The 19789-nt window shown below is 41.9% G+C and overlaps 2 protein-coding genes across 5 annotated transcripts in view; one reads left to right on the top strand and one right to left on the bottom strand.

Moving 5' to 3' along the window:
- Positions 1–1583: 1583 nt before the first annotated feature.
- Positions 1584–10878, top strand: KNOP1 (lysine rich nucleolar protein 1). Its single transcript, XM_086473255.1, has 5 exons — positions 1584–1591; positions 2489–3869; positions 7603–7671; positions 8179–8256; positions 10567–10878. Exons 2-5 carry the CDS (start codon positions 2490–2492, stop codon positions 10876–10878), a joined length of 1839 nt encoding a protein of 612 aa, XP_086329381.1. The 5' UTR covers positions 1584–1591; position 2489.
- A 3133-nt stretch (positions 10879–14011) lies between these two features.
- The window catches only part of VPS35L (VPS35 endosomal protein sorting factor like), a 56570-nt gene continuing 50792 nt past the window's right edge, over positions 14012–19789 (bottom strand). For all 4 annotated transcript variants that reach the window (XM_086473368.1, XM_086473365.1, XM_086473366.1 and 1 more), the window contains 2 exons: positions 15885–16031; positions 14012–14781 (listed from right to left, as the gene is read on the bottom strand). In XM_086473368.1, the coding sequence (XP_086329494.1) occupies positions 14683–14781; positions 15885–16031 (246 nt within the window). In that variant the 3' untranslated portion in view covers positions 14012–14682. The remainder of the gene's footprint in view (positions 14782–15884; positions 16032–19789) is intronic.

Below are 19789 nucleotides of genomic sequence, written 5' to 3'. Positions count from 1 at the left end.
TCTGGTTTGAAACAATAAAAATGAGTATACAATAAATATTTGTTTAACATTAACTCTAGTCTTTTAAAACAAATGAGAACTTTAGAGCCTCTTGCCTTGGCTTTAAGTCAAGGTTCTTAGATTTTTTAACAAAAATAATTTAAAATACTTTAATGTAAATGCAGCTGCTTGCACAGAATTAACCATATTTTTAGTAGTATGTAATAGTGCTTTCCAACCTGAATTCCCCAGGATGTTGATAAGTGTTACTGTCTCCACTTTCAGTGGAGATGCAGTGCATGACTTACTGAGTGAGCCAGGCTAAGAAAAATAAAGGTGGACAAGGCACCCGATATGACAAAAAATTTACAGACTGCACAACACAGAAAATTCTTACAGCGAAACCCCGCAGGTTTACCACTCTACCACTGTAATTAGAATTACTGGCATCACTGCTTCCATGTGTAGCACAGAAGCCACAACTGAATCGTATTAGAATAACAAACTTTATTCCAACATTAAAACTGGCCATTTTAACACAAAATACCTACTTTAAGGCATCATAAAGCACTAGAGTGAGGAGAACCCCATTTGGGCACCACAGAACTATGGGGCTGGTGTCTCACCTCCTCAATCAGCCTCAGCACTCACAGATTTTATGAGAACGCCAAGACCTGCTATTAGAAACGGACTCTGTGAACGCAAGTTTTGTGCATAACAGCAGTAGCCCTGTCACCCCTCTGCTTTCCCAAGGCAAACATCTAACTCCATCACCAGGAAAGCCCCCAAAGCTGCACCCACACAGCGCATGGCCAACCAGAGGCCACGACGCTCCCGCAAGGAGCTGGGTACTTTCGGCACTACCGGCAGCAGTAGCACACCCAAGGGGATGTTTCTGTCGCAAGACGACGACAATAAAAAGTCACGTAGCGCTCATGAGCAGAAACCCCTTTGAACGTGCTCTGAGGGGGAGAGGGGCGGCTTCCCGCGCTCTGCTCGAGGCAGGCCCAGCCAACGCCTCCGCAGGGCCGGCTCCGCGCCCAGCTCCGCAGCACTGACGTGAGAACGGCCCCTGAGGGGCCTCGAGCGACCGAGGCGCAGGACGGCGCCGGCGGGGGCCTCTCCCCGCGGGGGTGCAGGGCCGGGTCAGGGTCAGGGTCAGGGCCGGGGCCGCCCCCCCGGGGGCGCGCAGCCCGCTCAGGGCCGGGCGGGCCGTGCCGCCCCCTCGCCCCGGCAGCGGCGGGGGGGGGCGCTCCCACCTGCGCACACGCGCTCCCAGAGGCTCGGCGCGCGCCCGCCCGCCGCCATGCCGCGCCGCGTTGCCGCGGCAACCGCTCCGCCGGTCCTCGTCGCGGGGCGGGCACGGCCGCCTTCCCCTTCCGGGTCGGCGGTCGCTGCACGTGGGTCGCGGCAGGTAAGCGGTGGCGGGGCGGCGGTCAGCCCCAGGCCGCGGCCTGCCCAGCGGAGGCGCCCCCGAAGCTCCCAGCCGGGTGGTGCCCGTGTGGGGCCGTAAGGAGGTGTCGTCGCCGCCGCGCTCCGCTCCGTCCGTCTAACGGGACAGAAGCGGAGCGGGATGTGGGGGGGGGCCGCCCGCCTCGCTGCGCGGAGCTGGGTGGGTCTGAAATCGCGTTCGATCGGCGGGTGCGGGTCCTCGGCAGGGCGCGGAGGCTGCCTGGGGGCGAGCAGGGGCAGCCCGGCGCCCGCGGAGCACGGGCTGGCAGCCGGGAGGGGCGGGCGGCGGCGGCCACACGGCCGCTGGTTTTGTGGGGTGACAGGCGTGCGGTAACCGGCCGGGTCCGCTGGGTGCACTTAGGGTTCTGGAAGGGGTTTTGACGGCGTGCCCTGCAGGAGGCACTTGAAGAAACCATGTGGATTAGTTACTGATTAAAAGATGGGAAGCCAAGTAGGAATAAATGGGCTTCTCGGCAGAGACCGGGAGCGTCACCAGGTGGGTCCCAAAGGCTCCTCTGCTGTAATCTGCTCACAGGCATTAAAGTCCCGAGAAAGGAAACAAGGATGAGAAATTGCAACCAGAAGCAAATTCAAGGCAATAACGAAGGTGCCTTAAAAGGATCTTGTAACACTAAGTGGGCAATAAAGTGAAGTTCAGTGTTAAATAACTGGAAAGTCACACACACGTGGAAAACCACCTTAACTAATGTATTTATATATATGTATCTGTATTGTCATTTAGGCAAAATTTTTGGAGGGTCGATATTTCTGTGAAAATGTCATGATTGGCAGCTGTCAAAAAGGGGTAGAAAGTTACAAACTAACTAGGACAGCACGAAAGAACAAGACAATCACCCCTTGACCACCCCAGTAGACTGTATTTTCAGTGCTGCATGCAGTTCTGGTTCCCTCCATCACAGAAAGCAGATTGTGAAATTGGAAAAAGAGTGCTATATGAGAGATATGGAATGGTTTCAGAATAAAGGAAGACCAAATAGAGTAGGACTTGTGTCATCTTGTTGAAGCAGTGCACTAACGTCTTCATTTAATTTTTTAGAATGATAATAAAGAAAAAGAGAAAAGAAGTTCATGAGGAACCTGTACAGAAAAGAAAAAAGGTGAAAAGTAGTAGGAGCCAGCCTGTCATTAAAATTGAGAAAGGTGTTCAAACTGCCATTAAAACTGAGGATGATGACAAGCTTGAGATGAAAACAAAGGTAAGGAAAAAGGAAAATTTAAAAGATGATGAATGTTTAAACCAATTAGAACTGAAGAAGAAAAACAAGAAAAAGAAAGTTGGCTCTGAATTACTGGAAGAAGCACATTCAGAAAGCTTTGTGAATGTAGAAGGCCATCTGGATTCAGAACCTCAAGAAGAATCAGAGGAACATACTAAGATTCTCAAAAAGAAGAAGAAAAAAGTCCAATGTCATTCCTCCTTATCATTGGAGAATAATGAGAGTAGTGATAGGGAGCTTTCAAATCATCATACAGGTGGTACTAAGGAAAATGAATTTGCTTTTAAAAAAAGCAGAAAGAATACTGCTTTGAATTTGGAACTGGATGGTGAAGTAACTAAGAAAAAAAAGAAGAAAGGCATTTTTTCTTTTTCATTAGAGGACATCCAGGACAGTGAACATAAACAGTCTGAAAAAGTTCGTAAAAAACCACACAAATACATTTCACAAGAAAAAGCTTTTACAGGCAAAAACCATGGAACAGAAATTACCCAGAATGGTGGGGAGAGTTACGTGAGAAGAAACAAGAGGAAGAAAAAGAAAGACAAGTCTGACTCCTTTTTACCACTAGCAGATAAACAGGACACCATCTATGGAATTGACGATAGCCCCATTGCATTAAGTGACTTCAGAAAATGGCAAAGGAAGAATTCCCAGGGAATTGCATTGACAAATAGAGAGGAAGAGGACACTACTGAGAACTCTGGAAGTATCAGAGACACCAAGAGGAAGAAGAGAAGCAAAGCTGTTTCTTCCTTGACATGTGAAGGTAATAAAGACTGCAGTCAGAGAGTTTCTGATAAGCATCTCCCAGCACAGCAGGAAGTTGAGTCTGAGGAAGAAGAGCTTTCTGGAAAAAAAAACAGGAAGAATATCAAGAAAAAGAAAAAGAAGATTCAGAAAGAGGAGGAACCAACATATTCAAAAGTTTCTTTAAACAATGACAGTGCATCTAAAAGCCAAAAAGTAAAGCTACTAGAAAGCAGTAAAAAGAACAAGGAGAGCGAAATGAAGCGAGCTGAATGTGTCACAGAGGACATTGTAGAGAGGGTATTATGCAATAGTAATCATATGCTCTGTGACAGAAAAAGAAGAAAAAGAAAAAAAGAAGTACCACAGGACTTTGCTGCAGAACCAGGTTCAAAAGCAAATACAAAAAAGAAAAGGACCAAAAGAGAAGACATGGGAAATGAGGGACAGGTAAGTTGTAAAGAAGAGGGGATCTTTGCACCCTCCTGCTTCTTAGGTGTACAGGTTCCTATTTTGCAGGCTGTTCTGTCTGTTCAGACCCTTAGGTTGCATTTAGGTCAGTAGGGGCCTCCTCTAGGTTTTGAGAAGCAGGATCAGCTAAGCTACCGATTTCAGCACATAATAGTTGTGAAATGTGGGAAAGTATTTTTTAATGCCTACTGCTGTAGGCACCTAGTGTTTCAGTTGTGAAAATGTCAGTATTACAACTAACTGCAAGTATTGGCACAGAAAGAAAACTAGTTCGTACTGTCATGAAGGTGTTCTCTCCCTCCTGCAGTTGCTCTTAGTAAAGTGGCAACAACACTCCTATAAAATAGGATTTTAATACCATGTAATTACCGGAGCAGGTTGGTAACATTGGCAGCCCGAGTGCATCTAACAGTGTTATTAGGCTTTTCCTCAAGCTTTTGCTGCTATTAATGCTGGAATTGTGTAGTGTTAGAAACAAGGGGGAAATGGAGCCAAAACCTGTTGTCTAACTTGGACAAAGCTTTAGAGAAAATCTTAAGAATCATAAGCGTAGGCTAGGCCTACAGCATTTATGTATAAATTCTGATAGAAAAATACTAGAGAACAACCTAAACAAATTCTTAATTAAAATAACTCTATGCAAGAAAATAAATAGATATAAGAGCTGTGTAAATTATAACTGAAGGTAGCTGGAATTGTATCCAGACTGACAGGAAATCCCATCCCAGAGTCTTGCAGTACTGCCATTTCTGAGGTGAAACAAACATGGAGAGGAACTGATGAAAGATTTGAAATACAGAGGTTAATACAGCGGTTTCTTTGACACCCCCCCCCCACCACCACCACCCCCCCCCCCCCAAATTAGACTATTAAGATCTGGTTTTATTGCTTTATTTTTTAAAAAAACTTTCTTCTTTTTTAAAATCTGATTAGGGTCATATTTTAAAGCTATTTAAGTGCCTGAAGTTAGTACTTACATGCCTAACCTCTGTTGTTACCATTGGGAATTAAGCTGTGAGATGCTCAGAAGTTCAATAGGTATCTGTCTGTATTTTTAGCTGCGTAAACAACTTGGAAAACAGCTCATTGCAAGTCATTAGGAGCTTGTTTTTATTTTCACAGGTAATGGGAAACTGCACTCCAATTGTTTTTTATCAAGAACATTGAATGCTTGGCTTGTTTAAAAGTCGAGCACTAGTTAGTAAAGCATCATTGAGGGTTTTTGTAAACTAGAGCAGGGCATAGCTCTAGCTCCCTCTCAAGCACACTTCATGGTGTGCTTTGCTTTGTTATGCACTCATGTATGCAGTTTCTTCGTGTTCTGTGGAAATGTGGCAGCTTTCTGGTGTCTAGTGCAAACAATTAAATATAGATTTATATAAGCAGGTTCTTCAGCCTTCATGGAGACCCAGATACAGGCGTTTTCCACAAAGGTTTGTGCTGGGATTGTGTCTGCTCATCAGTCATTAGGAGAGCAGAAGTTTGGGGCTTTTTACTTAGGTTTTTCCTTTTGACCTTTCAGAGGACAAGGTGGTTTTATTGCTGGGATATATTTTCTAATTAAATTGACATTGCCTTTTCAAGACTGTGAGATATTACTTGGATTCTTGCAGCTGCTCACATTCTGTGGAGGCAAGATAAGCCTAACAATGACAGGTAAACTTGCATGACCAATTACAATGGAAAACGCAGCAAATACCTTGCAAACTATTGAGGACAAGGGTGTAGGGTGATGCATGTTTTGTTTCTCTTCCCACATTCAGCTCTGTCCTTTAATAATAGATAGTATTTCAGAGAAATTCTGCTGAAGATTGGTAAGTCTGGGTAAATCAGTTCTAGAGAAATCTAGTTCCTGACAGGCCAAAAGACACTGCTGTAATAAAAGGCTGATATTGTCAGTCCTGCATTTGACTGTGCGGTAGTCCTGAGACATTTTCTAGTGTACAGCATGTCACACACTGCTGCATGCCTTGAAAAATCCTCTGTTGGGCTTGTGCAGCAAGCAGAAGAGTAAGTTTTCAAAGACAATATGGAGTTTTACCCACTTAACGATAGGTATTTTTCCCATTGGATGCGATTACAGTGAACTTGGGTAGAGTGTCGAGGAGTGAGGACTCACTTTACTTCTTTGAAGTTTGCCTGCAGATAGCATAATCCTACTCTGTGTGAATGTTGCCCTTCCATGAAGTTGGGGGAAGACTGGCACACCTCCAGAGGGGGGCAGTTTTTGCCACGCAGTAGCCTTCAGCAGGTCAGCGACATGCTGTGAATTAGCAGGGATGGGGGTGCACCCTTCTTCCTTGTCTGCCACTTAACCTTCCAGCTAAAAAAATACACGTTGTAGCTGTTTCCAGAATCCTGTCATGATAGTTTCCCTGCTTGTTTTAATAGATCTGAAAAGACAGTACCAGGCCATCTAGAAGTAAATTCGGGTTTGGTTTGGGTTTGTTTTTTTTTTCTTTTCATCCAAGAGGATGAGCTCTCCTTATTGCAAACAGGGTTCTCACATTTTTAATGGTGCATGTACTTGTATGTGTGTGTGAAATCAGTGTATAAAAGGTAGCTTTGGAAAATGAGTAAATCATTAATAGCTTTAAATAAAACTGTAAACCCTCAGAAAAAGTAACAGCAACTTCTGCTGACAGAAGTATGTTACAAATATTTTCCTTGTCTTACTGTTCCCTGGCTATTTCATGCTTGGATTATTACGTTAGCTGTATCAATAAATCTTCTCTTTGGCCACCTTTTCCAGGCTGGTGTAAAGCTTATGGCTCTAATTTACCACTATCCTGGCCTTATTACTTACCCTGTTACACTGCATGCCCAAAAATCTTATCCTTATCACAAATTTGGAAAAGAAAGGCTGAGAACAATGATCTAGACACACCAGTCAATGGGAGCAAAAGCTGCTGAAGGGCTGCCCTTTGTGGAAGAGTTACCAGTATCTGGCTGCTTGTGGACTCTGCCACTGAGCTCCCTCCTGCCATCCTGCCCCTCCATTCCTGCTGTAGCTGCTCTGTCTCTTCACATCAGCTCCCCGTTCCTTGCTCTCAAATGTGGAACTAACGTGCTGTTTGCTGCCGTGGTAGGAGACACTTTATGTATGTGTCATGCCTCTCCCCGTGCTCTTTCCAGACTGGAAGCTCCTTGGGGACCATCATCTACTCTGCATTTGTGTAAGATGGAGCACAATGCAGCTGCCTCTCAATTGTTGGGATTTTTTGTTGTGGTTTTTTTTGTTGTTGTTGTTGGTTTTTTTATTTGAAGTGGCTAGTGGGATCAACATGCCTCAAGCTTGTCCTGTGCCTTCAGAGGGGCCATTATCTTACCACCAATTTTTATTTTATTTATTTTTTAACCTTCACTCTTTCTGTCCCTTACTTCAAGTATAAATTTAAACTTCTATGAAATGGTTTCATTTGAAATGACCCTCTCTGCAGATATTACTGTATGTGCCACTGATGTTGGCAGGTCCATTTTAATGTGTGAATTTTAAAATCTCTTACCCTCTCCATTAATAAAAGGATCTCTTCCTTGGGGAGGAAGTCGCTCCATAGAAATACACAAGTTTAATTGGCATTTCCAGCTCAGATCTGACTATTTCTTCTTGCCCCAGAATAGTACTACTGTATTGCTTATGGTCAGAGCTGTGTAAATTCTCCTTAACCAGAATAGATAAAAATATTGATACAAGCTTTTTCCTGTTTTACAGGAACATGTGGATGATGTAACTATCGTGCAGGAAAAAAAAGGAAACTGTGATGAAGTTAACATAGACAAGGTATGCTTTGACTAAATTGTGTAAGATTTAAAGCAAGTCAGCATTTAATGTATGCATAGAATGTGTAACAAAAAAAGTGCTTTGTTGCTTGTCTGTAGCTAGATTGCACTAAATAAGAGCTCTACTTAAAACGTGCTTTACCTTCCGTGGGTTAAGTCCAAAATGTACAGCTCTGGTCAATGTCAGGAGCTTCTAAGTAGCTTCTTAGGTTAAATGCCGGTTTCTTTGCCTCTCATCAGTGTTGGCAGTTTCAGTGTAGCTGTTACCTGCAGTTAGAAGATTAAACATATCTGATACAGCAAAATGTTCATTTAAAATACCACTAGAAAAATCACAGTTCTCATGTTGAGTGTGAAAAAGGATCACATGCAACTTTTTAATTATCCTTGCAAAACTATGAAGATAACTAATTATTTTATTCTTCCCTTATCTTTTCATTGTGAATTAAATTAACTGTCATTTAACACACAGAAGATAGCATCTTGCACTGTTTTTTCTGCATGCTAGGTAAGGCGGCAGGCTCTGCAAGAAGAAATCGATAGAGAATCTGGCAAAACTAAGGTTTTCAGTCACAAAGTGGAATGGGTATGTACGAACTTAGATCTTGATCTGATGGAAATATGGCGTCCCAGAGCAGGTTCCTGAAAAAAAGCACTGCACTTCCTTTTGTATGTGGCTCAGGTACATGGCTTGGCACAACAGTCTTCCTTCTGACTGTAAATTTAAGGTTATGCTATAGAACAAGTTAATACAATCCCAAGAGAGTCTGGGAGCTGACCATTGAACTCCAACAGCAGTCAGCATTGTACAGTGCTCTATTCCTATCATCAGTCCTCAAAAGCAACATTTTCTTTGGTTCCAGTGAGCCACGACATTGCTGCAGAAGCATTTTCTGCTTACTGTGAAATACAAATAATTCTAGGCTGTAGATACAGCAGTCACTGAATTGTATCTGAATTGTTACCTGGAGACTTTGCAGACATTCAGGAATGGGTGCACATGGAGAGGTAAAAGGGATGACAACTGATAACGCATACGCAGTTTACAGTCGGTCCTCTCCTAACTTCTGTAGCTTTCCTCCTCCTCGTTGAAAGACGATTCTTTATTCTTTGCTTTTGCATCCTAGTCAGCCTGCCTCCTGACAGGTTTACAGGAACGTCGTGGAAACTGTTGCAGTAGTGTTTAGCAGGGGTAATAAGATTCAGGAGGAAAGACAGCTTTGCTAGTAATTCAGAATTCTTAGTTGTTTTGCAAGACTGGCAGTATGCCTAGAAAGTTGGAATATACCTCAGACAAATGCCAGAAACAACTCCTGGAGGTTTTTATGTAGTGGGAGGCAGACTGCAATAGTTCTGGAACAGCAACTGTCTAATAGTCTCTGAAGTCATTGAGAAAAATGACATCCTTGGCAGGGATCTCAGTTCTTTGGTGCTGATCTGTCTCTGCTTAGTAGTATGCAGAGCAATCGAAGCTACGAAAACTAATTCATCAGCTTCACAAAGTGAGCTGGAAATGCTGCAGCAAAAGCTACGTGTAGTGCCTGCCAGCAGTTCACTTAAAAAAAATTACAGGGTTTGACAAGCCATAATTATTTTTGCATCTGTGCAGATGCCTCCCATTCCAAAAGGAGGACATATATTTGTGTGCATGTGTCTGTGTCACAGACCTGGCTTACACAGCAACTTGTCTTCGAGCAAGGTAAAATTACTAACGTATTACAGATAGCTTTCTTTTAGTAGCAGGTATTCTGGCCTGTGACAGTGAACGATACTCCAGCCCTGCATTTTGGTAACTTAACCTGCTACAGCTTGCCTGCAATATTGTGTAGCATGCTGTGTGTCGTGTTGGCTGTCTAGTGGAGAATGACTGTTTCATGCAAGCTACAACTGTTCTGTTGGAAGGATTTCAGGCTTACATAAACACACCACTAAATTCACATTTTTTCCTTTGATACAGCCAGCTCAGTCTGTTTAATTAATGATCAAACATTCTTCCATTTAATGTCACCACCAATTTTAAAGAAAAAATTGGGAGTAGCAGTCCTGCCAAAAATAGTTATAACTGACTGCATAGCTCCTAGCTGTAGCTCCAGAGTCAAGTAAGAGCCTTAGATAATGAAGGTTGTTCTTAGGTAAGACAAAAGTTCATAAACTTTGTAAATCATATGATGTATCTTGGGTTATCCACGAACAGCTGAATTCTGATTTTATTTGGACATTTCAGAAAGGAGCCATTATCTGCAGACAAAAGTAAAGTCTTGAAAGAGCGAACTATTCAAAGACTAGAGTGAAAGGTGAACACAAAGAATACAGCAAACTGCGAGCGAGGGGAGGCTTCAGGGGTACTATATTTAGTCCTGTTGGATAAGGGTATGCCCTCAGTTTTTGCACCCTTGCAATATTAATTAGTGGGATGAGAATACAAATACTAAGCATGAGCCAGACTGAACAGTGTCTCAAAAACTAACATAACAAAACACTGCTGAAAACAACAGCTACGTAACTGGGCAACAGGAAAATAAAAAGGTAACCGTACAAAGTGACAGCGTGAAAGAGGACTAAGTCTGACACTTGTCTTAGAATAAGAGAAATGGTTGGGCAATGTCCTCTGTGAGCTAGGTAAATATTATCCAGAGAGCAGAAAAGCCAGGATTCTTAAAGACGGAGGGAAGGGAGATTCTGAAAGTGCATTAAATCCTGTCTCCTGGTTAAATGAACTGAAATGCTAATGAAGATGCATTCGTGCAGGGTTGTGTCATTGTTTTAGCACATCCTTCAAGAGGTACTACCACGACTGCATGCCAGCTTTGTCAGCCCTGTCGGGTTTTTGTAGCTGATTTTGTTCTCACGGTACACAGTCAGAAATTGTCTTCCTTGGTCTTGTTTTGCTTCACAGGATACAAAGTTCGGCCAGTGGAGTACAGCCGCATTTCGAAGTTCTGAGGAAGAAAAGAAGTTTTTTAGACTGATGGGTGGCTTTAAAAAGGGCTCTGTGCCTCTCCAAAATTTCTCAGCAACTGCAAACAAACTGAACATGGCTCTGAACAGGGAAGGGGAGGAGAAGTTACAGCAGGCTCTGAAGATGGAATTCGATAAAGCAATGGATTTGAAGCAACATAGAGGAATTGGTCTTGGATTTCAACCTGCTGCCAACAAAAAAGTATACATAGATAAATATACATCTAGATCTATAAAATTTGAAGATTAAAACTCTGAAGTAATAAAAGGAATGAAAATTCTACAGGCAAACTTCTTTTTACTTTCCACATCTTTTTACTTGAAATAAAATGTAAAATGTTTAAGAAATGTGATTTATGAGGCACTTTTAGTACAAGTTTTCAACTCCATATGCCAGATCATGTGTAGCTGGGTCCTCACTTCAGCTAACAGTTTTTGAAACCTTTACAATGTTTTCTACAACGCTAGAGACAGCCCCCTTCAAAGACTGAAGATGTGTGATGCAATGCCTGCAACAAGTTGAAGCTTGGTAATTTTTAAAAAAATGCTGATTTCATAAACATTTTTAGCTACATCTTAGTGATTCAAGAGGATTTTAGTGTTCTGTAAAATCTTCATTTTTTTACACTCGGAGTGGTAGAAAGTGATGGCGTTTGAAGAAACACTACTGGTATGCCTGCAGATTTGATGAAGGGAGACTTCTAACTCGAAGTAGTTTCTTAAATATTAGCATCTTCATTATAATAATGAGTACCTTTGAACATCCTCTGTATTTTAACTGTGCTCTGGCAGTTGGATTTTCAAGCAGCAGCTATTACCTGTAAATGAAGGTAAACGCTTTCTGGATGGCAGCACCAAATCTGTGGATCTAGGCTTCCTAAGCGTTCATTATACATCAACAGGAATTAAATATCTAACCTTTGGGTTTTCAGACAACCTGCACTTTCCCTGGCTTTTAATAAGAGTACAAAATAGGAGACTGCATTTGGGTGTGTTGTGTTCAGAATGCAAGGGTCCAAAGCAGTCTGTCAGTGGCCTGCTTGAAGTTACAAAAAGATAGTGGAAAACTGTCATATATTTTATTACTGGCCGTGCCATTTGTTAGGGGAGGCAGTGTTGTTAAGTTTTAGTGTACTCTGGTTTTTAAGCAGAACAAGGTAACCGTCTGTTACGCCCGTGCCTGCTGTAATGCAATAGTGGCCAACGTGCAGGGGAACCCCAGCCCCCCAGAATTAGGTTACTGTTTCTGCTTACCCAGCTCATTGTTTTTGTACTGAAATACCTGTCATTTTGGTAAGATCATGCCAACTGAACTACTCAATTTCTTGCTCTTTAAGGCAACCTGACTTTCTACAATAGTCTTCTCCAATGGACTGCTCTACCTGAAAGCAGCTGCCTCCAGCAGGAAATACACTTAACAAAGGAGCAGTTAGTTCCAATTGGGCAATTCCTGAGGGGAAGTGAAAATTAGGCAGAGGCTCCAACTTAAGGGGTTGCCATGAATCCATTGCCATACCTGGGAAGAGGGAGATGCTGAACCACTTCCTGCAGGGTCTGAACTTGTCTTTGAGGAAACCATCTCCTTTAAAGTGTCATTTAAAACTGCCACTAACTCAGGGTGAGTCTGTGGTGCACAAGTGCTCTCAAAGCTCAGCAGCTGGCTTCAGCCAGCCCTTCTAGGCTTCAGCTGTTGCTTTACTTAAATTCAGGTAGCAGAGGTTCTGTTTTTGATTCTGGCTTAGGACAAATGCTGAATTCATTCCCTCAGCTACTTGCCTGGCAAAAAAAAAAGAGTTAAAATAAAGGAACAGGTAGGAAAATGTGAACTAGTGACTTCATCCAGGAGAGGGATATCATGTACAGCTTTCAGCTGCAGAGCCAGTTTTGGATGAGTAGTGACTGGTCTTGCTCTGCCACTGACAAAGATGCTGAAGGTGATATTAGTCCTATCCTTGCTTTCAGATCAGAACTCTTTTTGCCATCTAGAATTGCATAATGTATACCAGTGCGTTGCTTGACTATAGCTTTGTGGATGGCCTGGCACCTTGCTCTTGATAATACTGTGCACATGAAAATGTTGTAGTTTGAAAAACAAAACATATACCTGGGGAAAAAACTGTCAGCTTTTTTCATGCAGGCAAACTTGGTCTGGATTGTATATTTGCTATACACAGAAGAAAGAGGAGGTCTATAATAAGTAGAGTGCTTTAACTAAAATTAATTTTGCTCTAATGTGGAAGTAAGCCAAAAGCAGTTTATTAGAGTGGTTATGTTGGCTTCTAAGCTAGATGTTTAGAGGTTGCTCCTTATAACTAACCAGAGCTTTGTGGCTGTTGTTGAGCTATTTTTGCACTAATAAAAAGTGGTAAAACATTTGAAAACACTTCTCATGGCAGTCTTGCATCAATAAAGAAGCCAAAGTTACACTGTGCTCAAATGAGAACGGGCAAAAATTGGTGCCTGCATAGGGAAGAGAAATGGTTGGGACATTTGTAAGCCTGCTGTAAGAGTTTCCATTTTACAGAATCCAGAACAACTCCACACTGGGTTTAGAGCAGTACATTTGCCCCCTGAGGGCAATTTCTGCCATACCACAACTGCTTAGTGTGACCCACTTGGCAGTTCAGAGAGCTGAGTTTAATCGCATTTACCCAGTTTGTGGGTTTTGTTTCCAAGCCCAACAGGAAGGATCATCTACATGCTGTTGAGAGTTGTTTTGTGCAGCTGCAGCAAGAAGGAAAGCTAAATTAAAGTGGGACATGGTAACATATGCAGTACTATAATTTCATTATCTATTTGTGCTTTATACAGAATTATTTAAGGAAAGTCAGTATAAATAAAATAGCGATGTATTAGGTTGGAAAGCTTCTATATCAAATTGATACCACTTCATAATTATCTTGTTTTCCTGCAGCTTTACTCAGCTTACATATATAGTTTGTACTATAGGACCAAAGGGTCCTAGTTCAGTTCTTTACAACCTTAACAAAAGTTACATATTTTAGAGGTATACTGCTTCAATAACCACTCAAGAGATGAAAAACATGCAACATGAATGGTTTAATAATTTGGATGGTATTTATTACCAGCCTGCCAACTCCTTAAATAGATGGTTCCAGCAGAACTGATTACTTGTTTAGCCTTGAAGAAAGAAAACATTTTTGTGCAAAAATATATCTTAATACCCATATAAGGATTTAGCTCATTAAAATACTTCCCACTAAGCAAAAGCAGCCATAGATGCAAGGCCTCAACATGGTTTCTTACCGTGGGACAGAAGTGGTCAGAATGAAATTTTATTAGGTGTAATAGCAGTAAATGTAACAATTCAACAAGGGTCAGGTGATAAATTCATATACAAAGAACCGCCCAGAACAAACAGAGAACTGGAAATTGTTTATTAAGTGATAGTGTACTTTGCGAATATCGAGTACTTTGCATCCATTTCCATTTTCCTTTGCAGACAGCACTTAAAAGATTCCTTCCATTTTACAAAACACCATTGAACTAAAATGAAAGCATAAACATGTCTGTGAAAATGTATTGTAGAAATTAGAACATTAACACCTTGATCATTTTTCTCATCTACTAGAACTGACCAAACAAATGTTGGCAGCATCACAAAGCAGAAAGACAACTTAGTAGGATTATTATATTGAAATGCTGCTTTCTTAGACAGGGGAAAGACTACTCTGCAAGTGGGATGAAGTTTGGTAGCTGCGAATTGATCTGTGCAGATTATCTTCTTCCTTTATTGATAAAATGACAACAGATTAGGTTTCAAAAGGCTTTTGCAACCACAGAGGTTCAAAATACCATTTACTGAATCTAAATCAGCATTTAAAATAAGAATATAGAGGTAATACTGGAAACAGAAATTCAGGTTAAATTATTGCACTCAGAACTGAGTTTTAGCTTTACCTGTGCCCCAGTAAATCTGTCACACTAAGTAAAATAAAAATACACTGAATTCCAGTCAAAATCTAGATCAGTGATTTTTGGCCTCAGATACATGTTCCCTTGTACAGATGACTCCTTGGCAAAGAGGCGTTCATCAGGTCCTGGACTGCAGAGGAAGCCGAAGGGCCAAGTCTGTGAAGTGACTCATTTCTGGTTGTTTGCTTTGCCTCTTGATGTATTCTAGCGTTTTCACCTGGGTATGAAAAGAAAGGTATTTTGAGATTTTTACTGTCTTTGTCTTTTCGCATCATTTAATCTATGTGAAGGTGTTTTAATAGACACTCTCATGATTTTCCCTAAATTTCACTGGCTACATGAGCACTTGCATTTCTTGCTCCAGAGCTCATTGTCATGTATATCTTTCTTAAAGTCTCTAGAACACACACTTTCCAAGCTTATACCATGCAGTTCTCCCCTTAAATAAAAATACTGTATTTCTCTTAAAGATAGATTTCTGTATGTGGTGGTTTGGCCCTGGCCAGATGCCAGGTACCCACCAAAGCCACTCTATCACTCTCACCCCCTCAGCTAGACAGGGGAGAGAAAATATAACAACGGGCACGTGGGTCAGATAAAGACAGTTTAATGAAGCAAAAGCTGCGCGCGGAAGCAAAAGCAAAACAAAAGATCTTATTCTCTACTTCCCATCAGCAGACAATGTCCAGCCACTTCCTGGGAAGTAGGGCTCCGGTACGCATAGCGGTTGCTCTAGACGACAAACGCGAAACGAATGTCCCCCCCTTCTTCCTGTTTTCCCCAGCTTATATTGCTGAGCAGACATCATGTGGTATGGAATATCCCTTTGGACAGTCTGGGTCAGCTATCCTGGCTATAGCCCCTCCCAAGTTTTTACCCACCCCCAGCCTACTGGGGAAATGTTGGGAAAGCAGCCTTGGTGCTGTGGGAGCCCGGCTCAGCAGTAGTCAAAACACTGGTGTGTTATCTAGCTACCACTGCACAGCACGGTGAGGGCTGCATCTCAGGCAGACCCATTACACTGTAGTGAGAGTAAGAAGTTACAGTGCCCACCATTTCCAGGTTCCTTAACGTGTTCAAATACATTTTAAGATGCTAGAAAGATATAGACCACTTGAAATAAGAGAAGCTGCTTATTCATTAAGAAGCATTTAAAAAATAAGGTTGGGGGTTTTTAAGCTCCTTTAATTATTTTTTTAAGAGAGCAACTTGTAACAAGATTAGGTTTATTCAGATCAAGAAAACGTTGCCTTTTCCCAAGCAAGGAGTTTAAAAAGATCTTAAGAAGTAAAATTTCTCTGCATTATCTGTTTTCCTTACCATAGTCTTGGTGTCAGCAAAGCCATGTTTCTGAGCAAGATTCCAGAGGTTGACTGAAAGCTGATTTAGTTTGTTGTTTCGCAGATCCCCATGAGCGAGAAGAGTGTTAAAGAAATAGAGTGCTAACTGGCTCTGTCGCTTTAGGGTCTATAATGAAAAAAAAAAAAAATCCTATATGACCATACAGTCATCCCAAAATATCCAACATAACCTCGCTGGGTTCTATGAACTCTTAGAAAAGTGCAAGGGGCAGAGACTAATTTTGTGATACACAGCAATAATTACAGACACAGAATGTGGACAGAGTTTTCATATTCCATTCAAAATGCAGGAAGTAGTGATAGTCATGAATCAACCTAAGTTGCTGTAAATAAAATAATTACACAAGACTCCTACATCTCATATCACCTTGGCACAGCACAGTATGTAGCTCTGACACATTTTTAACTCAAGACTCCCTACAATTGCATAGAAATCACCCTCCCACCAACCGACCTTGCACATCACCGCCATAGCTCTGTATTTTTTAGAGAGCACTGTCATCAATCTAGATTAATGTAACTTCGTGCTTTTTCCAGCAGTCTATTCTACTTTTAATTCTTTAATGAAAAATGTTTTTTTCCCTGCTATTCTTTCACTGAAACTTTGGTGATACCAACATATTTGCACCACATTTGCAGCTACTTTCCCTAAAATTGCTGAGGAGGGACCTTAAAGAGGACTCCAGCTTCATGATAATCTACATGGAGGAGCACCATGCCCTTGGGCCTCTGTGGAGGAGTTCTGGGGCACAGACAAGCTGCACCAAGCTTACAGGGTGCTACCACCCTGATCTGGGGTGAGTCAAAACCAGAAGTAATTCAAATACTATCGCAGATTCTGCCTATTCCTACAGAGTAAGTTTTAAAAGGCTGAAAGGGTGAATTATTACTGGATACATCTAAGACGTAGTGTTTGTTTATACTGCTTTGCTGCATCTGTCCTTTGTTTTTTGCTCAAGACAGACCGGTGATAAAAGCGTAGCTCCACCAAGCACAGAAACCACAGCATCAGAGTAGTAAAACCAAAACTGTCAGCTGAGCACCTCCATTAATGAACTTAATTCTTCACTTCAGCCCTCTCAGTTCAATACATGCTAGAGCAGATAATATATAGGGTTCAGATACCAAGGTACAGGAAGAATGAGGCAGAGATTGGGGTAAGAGGAGTGCAGTGATCTCTGACTTAGGTGCTCTTGACACGATACCATTGCAGCCTCTGCCCTTTCCCTAAGGGACTGAAAGTTAGTATATTTCCCTTCCCACTGCCAGCAGAAGAGGTCAGATGCTGTTAATCAAAGAAACGGCACACACTGAGCTATCAGTCCTCCAGATAAATATGGAAAAGGAGAAAGCCACGCCATTAAAGAACTGGCTAAATAGAAAAGAGGACAAAGGTTGCTCCGAACTAGAAGCATCAGACTACTACTGTATGTATGTGACACACACAGGAGATTTGTACATGCAGAAAAAATCTGACATAGAAACCATGCGCCCGCACACACACACACGTGCATATGCAACACCCAGAGCTGCTCAAGGCCCCATGAAAAGCTCCCCAAGCACTAAATTAATTACATGAAACTACAAAAATGACAGCTTTTCCTGTACAGTTGTCTACATTAGCAATTTCCATCCCAATAGCTCCAAAATCTGGGTATAGGCTAAAATGATAACCATCATTTGTGAGCACTGAACTGTACTCCCTACCAGATAGAAAAATACAATTGATCAGTCTCGTCCAGTAGTAGTAACACTAGAGTATAAATACAATTCAAATACAATAAAACGGAAAGTAGTTATGGTTAACTGCTTAAATATTACTGTAGAATCTCTAACATCTTTCAGGGAAAAACAGATCCAGGGTACAGTCCATGTTTTGCCACATTATTCACAAGGCATCCTGCCACATCACTACATAACCTGGATTAACAAAAGAGCCTATTATTACCTATAATTGTTTTTCCCATTGACCATCTAATGCCTGTGTGTCTTCTGCTGAATACAAACTTCAAAGAGGTTCCTGGCAATTGCTTGGAGGTTTCCTCACGAGAAGTGGGACAGTTAAATTATTGGGCAGAATGCAAGAGCAGTACTACAGTCTGAATATCAACTAGCAAGGTTTTCCAGGCAGTATCAATGCAAACTGTGGGTATGGTGGTATTAGGTCAACAGTTGGACTTGATGATCTCAGAGATCTATTCCAACCTAATGAATGGTTCTATGAAACACAAAATCCATTCTTTAAAATAAGGATGATATTTTGACTAATTTGAAACATATGTACTTCAAAAAGGATCATACTTCAAAAAGGATCTAGAGACACATTAAAAAGCTGGAAGAACAAGGTGCACACTAACTCTCATTGCATTGAGGTAGGTATAACAGACAGGATTTTGACATCTAGTGATCAGTTACACAATGCAAAGTGAAGAGAGAGGAAGGTTCAGATATGCAGTAAATCCCACCACATCTGAAAATGAACAGGAAGAGTCAGACAAGGCTTCACACGATGACAAACAGGAATGTTTGTGTAACATGGCACCAGCCTCCAACCCAAGGGACATATATATGCCAGCATGCTGCCAAGCCTGCTGGCATAACTGAGATTGAATTGTGGGTGGCACTCCAACTCACAGGACGTATTCACAGGCAGCAAAGGGAACGCAAGAGCTCAGCTATTTGGCAACCACATACATCATGGGACTAGCAATTCCCACACCAAAAAGAATTGCCAGCCTTCTAGGCAGCACATTTTCCATAATCTTGGGAATAATGCTGATGACAATGAAACAAAGAACAAGCTACATCATTCCCAGAACATGACCCCCTTGTGTCCCAGCCCCTCCACCAAAGTGCAGAGCAATGTCCAAATGACACATAGCAGGAAAAGAAAAAAATAGGATCTTTCGTACAATGGACCATGTAACGTATTTCACAAAATTCTGGCTAGCAATTCAAATATTCATTCCCATCTTTCAGTGACTTTTGCCAGCCACCTATGTCATAAGGATACCTTGAGCCTTCTGTTAGAAAAGCATTTGTGCATTTAGACACGCTGCTCCACTGAAGGTGCACTAGCCTGCTGCTGCTACCATGTACAGCTTTACAATAACCTGGTACTTGTTAACAGTCCGTCTGTGGCAGCACAGAGCTCAGCACGCCCGTATGGCTCCTGCAAGGTACTAAATGGATCAGTCTTGGCCGAGTCTCCATGCTGATACAGCATCTGTTTGCTAGTATTACCTGAACCAGCCCAAAATTAATTCCAGCACTACTGTAATGCTGGAGGTTACATCCTTGTGATCCAAATCTAGATACTCCTAAGGAAAGGCATGATAGGCAGCCTTGCATTTCCTTGAAAGCTGTCAAGTGAAGCCCTTTGGAAACCTTTTAACATCTGTTAGTTCACTGGAAAAGATCACGAGCTGCATGGGGCAGACCAGGTGCTCAACGCTCTCATTACACAACTGTCCTAACATGGGATAAATGAAGCACCTAACACCAACGGCAGCTGATAGTTCACTTATAATAAAAGGAAACAGTGATTTGAGAACAGTGAACACCAAGAGCCAAGCTGCAGCTGGTAGCTCATATACCACACAAGAGGACGCATATCCCCTATTTCACCATTCCTCTAGCACACTGACATGGTCAGAAGAGAAAGTGCTTTCTTTTGGATACAATCCTTGAAAGAGCAGTTCAGAACCTCCTTCTAGAGTACTCTGTCTCAGTGAGAGCTTCTGCTGGCTCGGGGTGCAGTAACATACCTTCTACTTAAGGCAGGCTGAAACATTTTACTCCTAGCTGTATACTGGCACCATGGTACGTTCATCTCAATTTCAAAGTGCTTAATGTATTTTTAAA

This window comes from Leptosomus discolor, chromosome 14 (genome assembly GCF_034619465.1).
Source record: "Leptosomus discolor isolate bLepDis1 chromosome 14, bLepDis1.hap2, whole genome shotgun sequence".
Lineage (NCBI taxonomy): Eukaryota > Metazoa > Chordata > Aves > Leptosomiformes > Leptosomidae > Leptosomus > Leptosomus discolor.
Note: the sequence above shows the minus strand (reverse complement) of the source record. Positions and strands in the feature narration are given on the sequence as shown.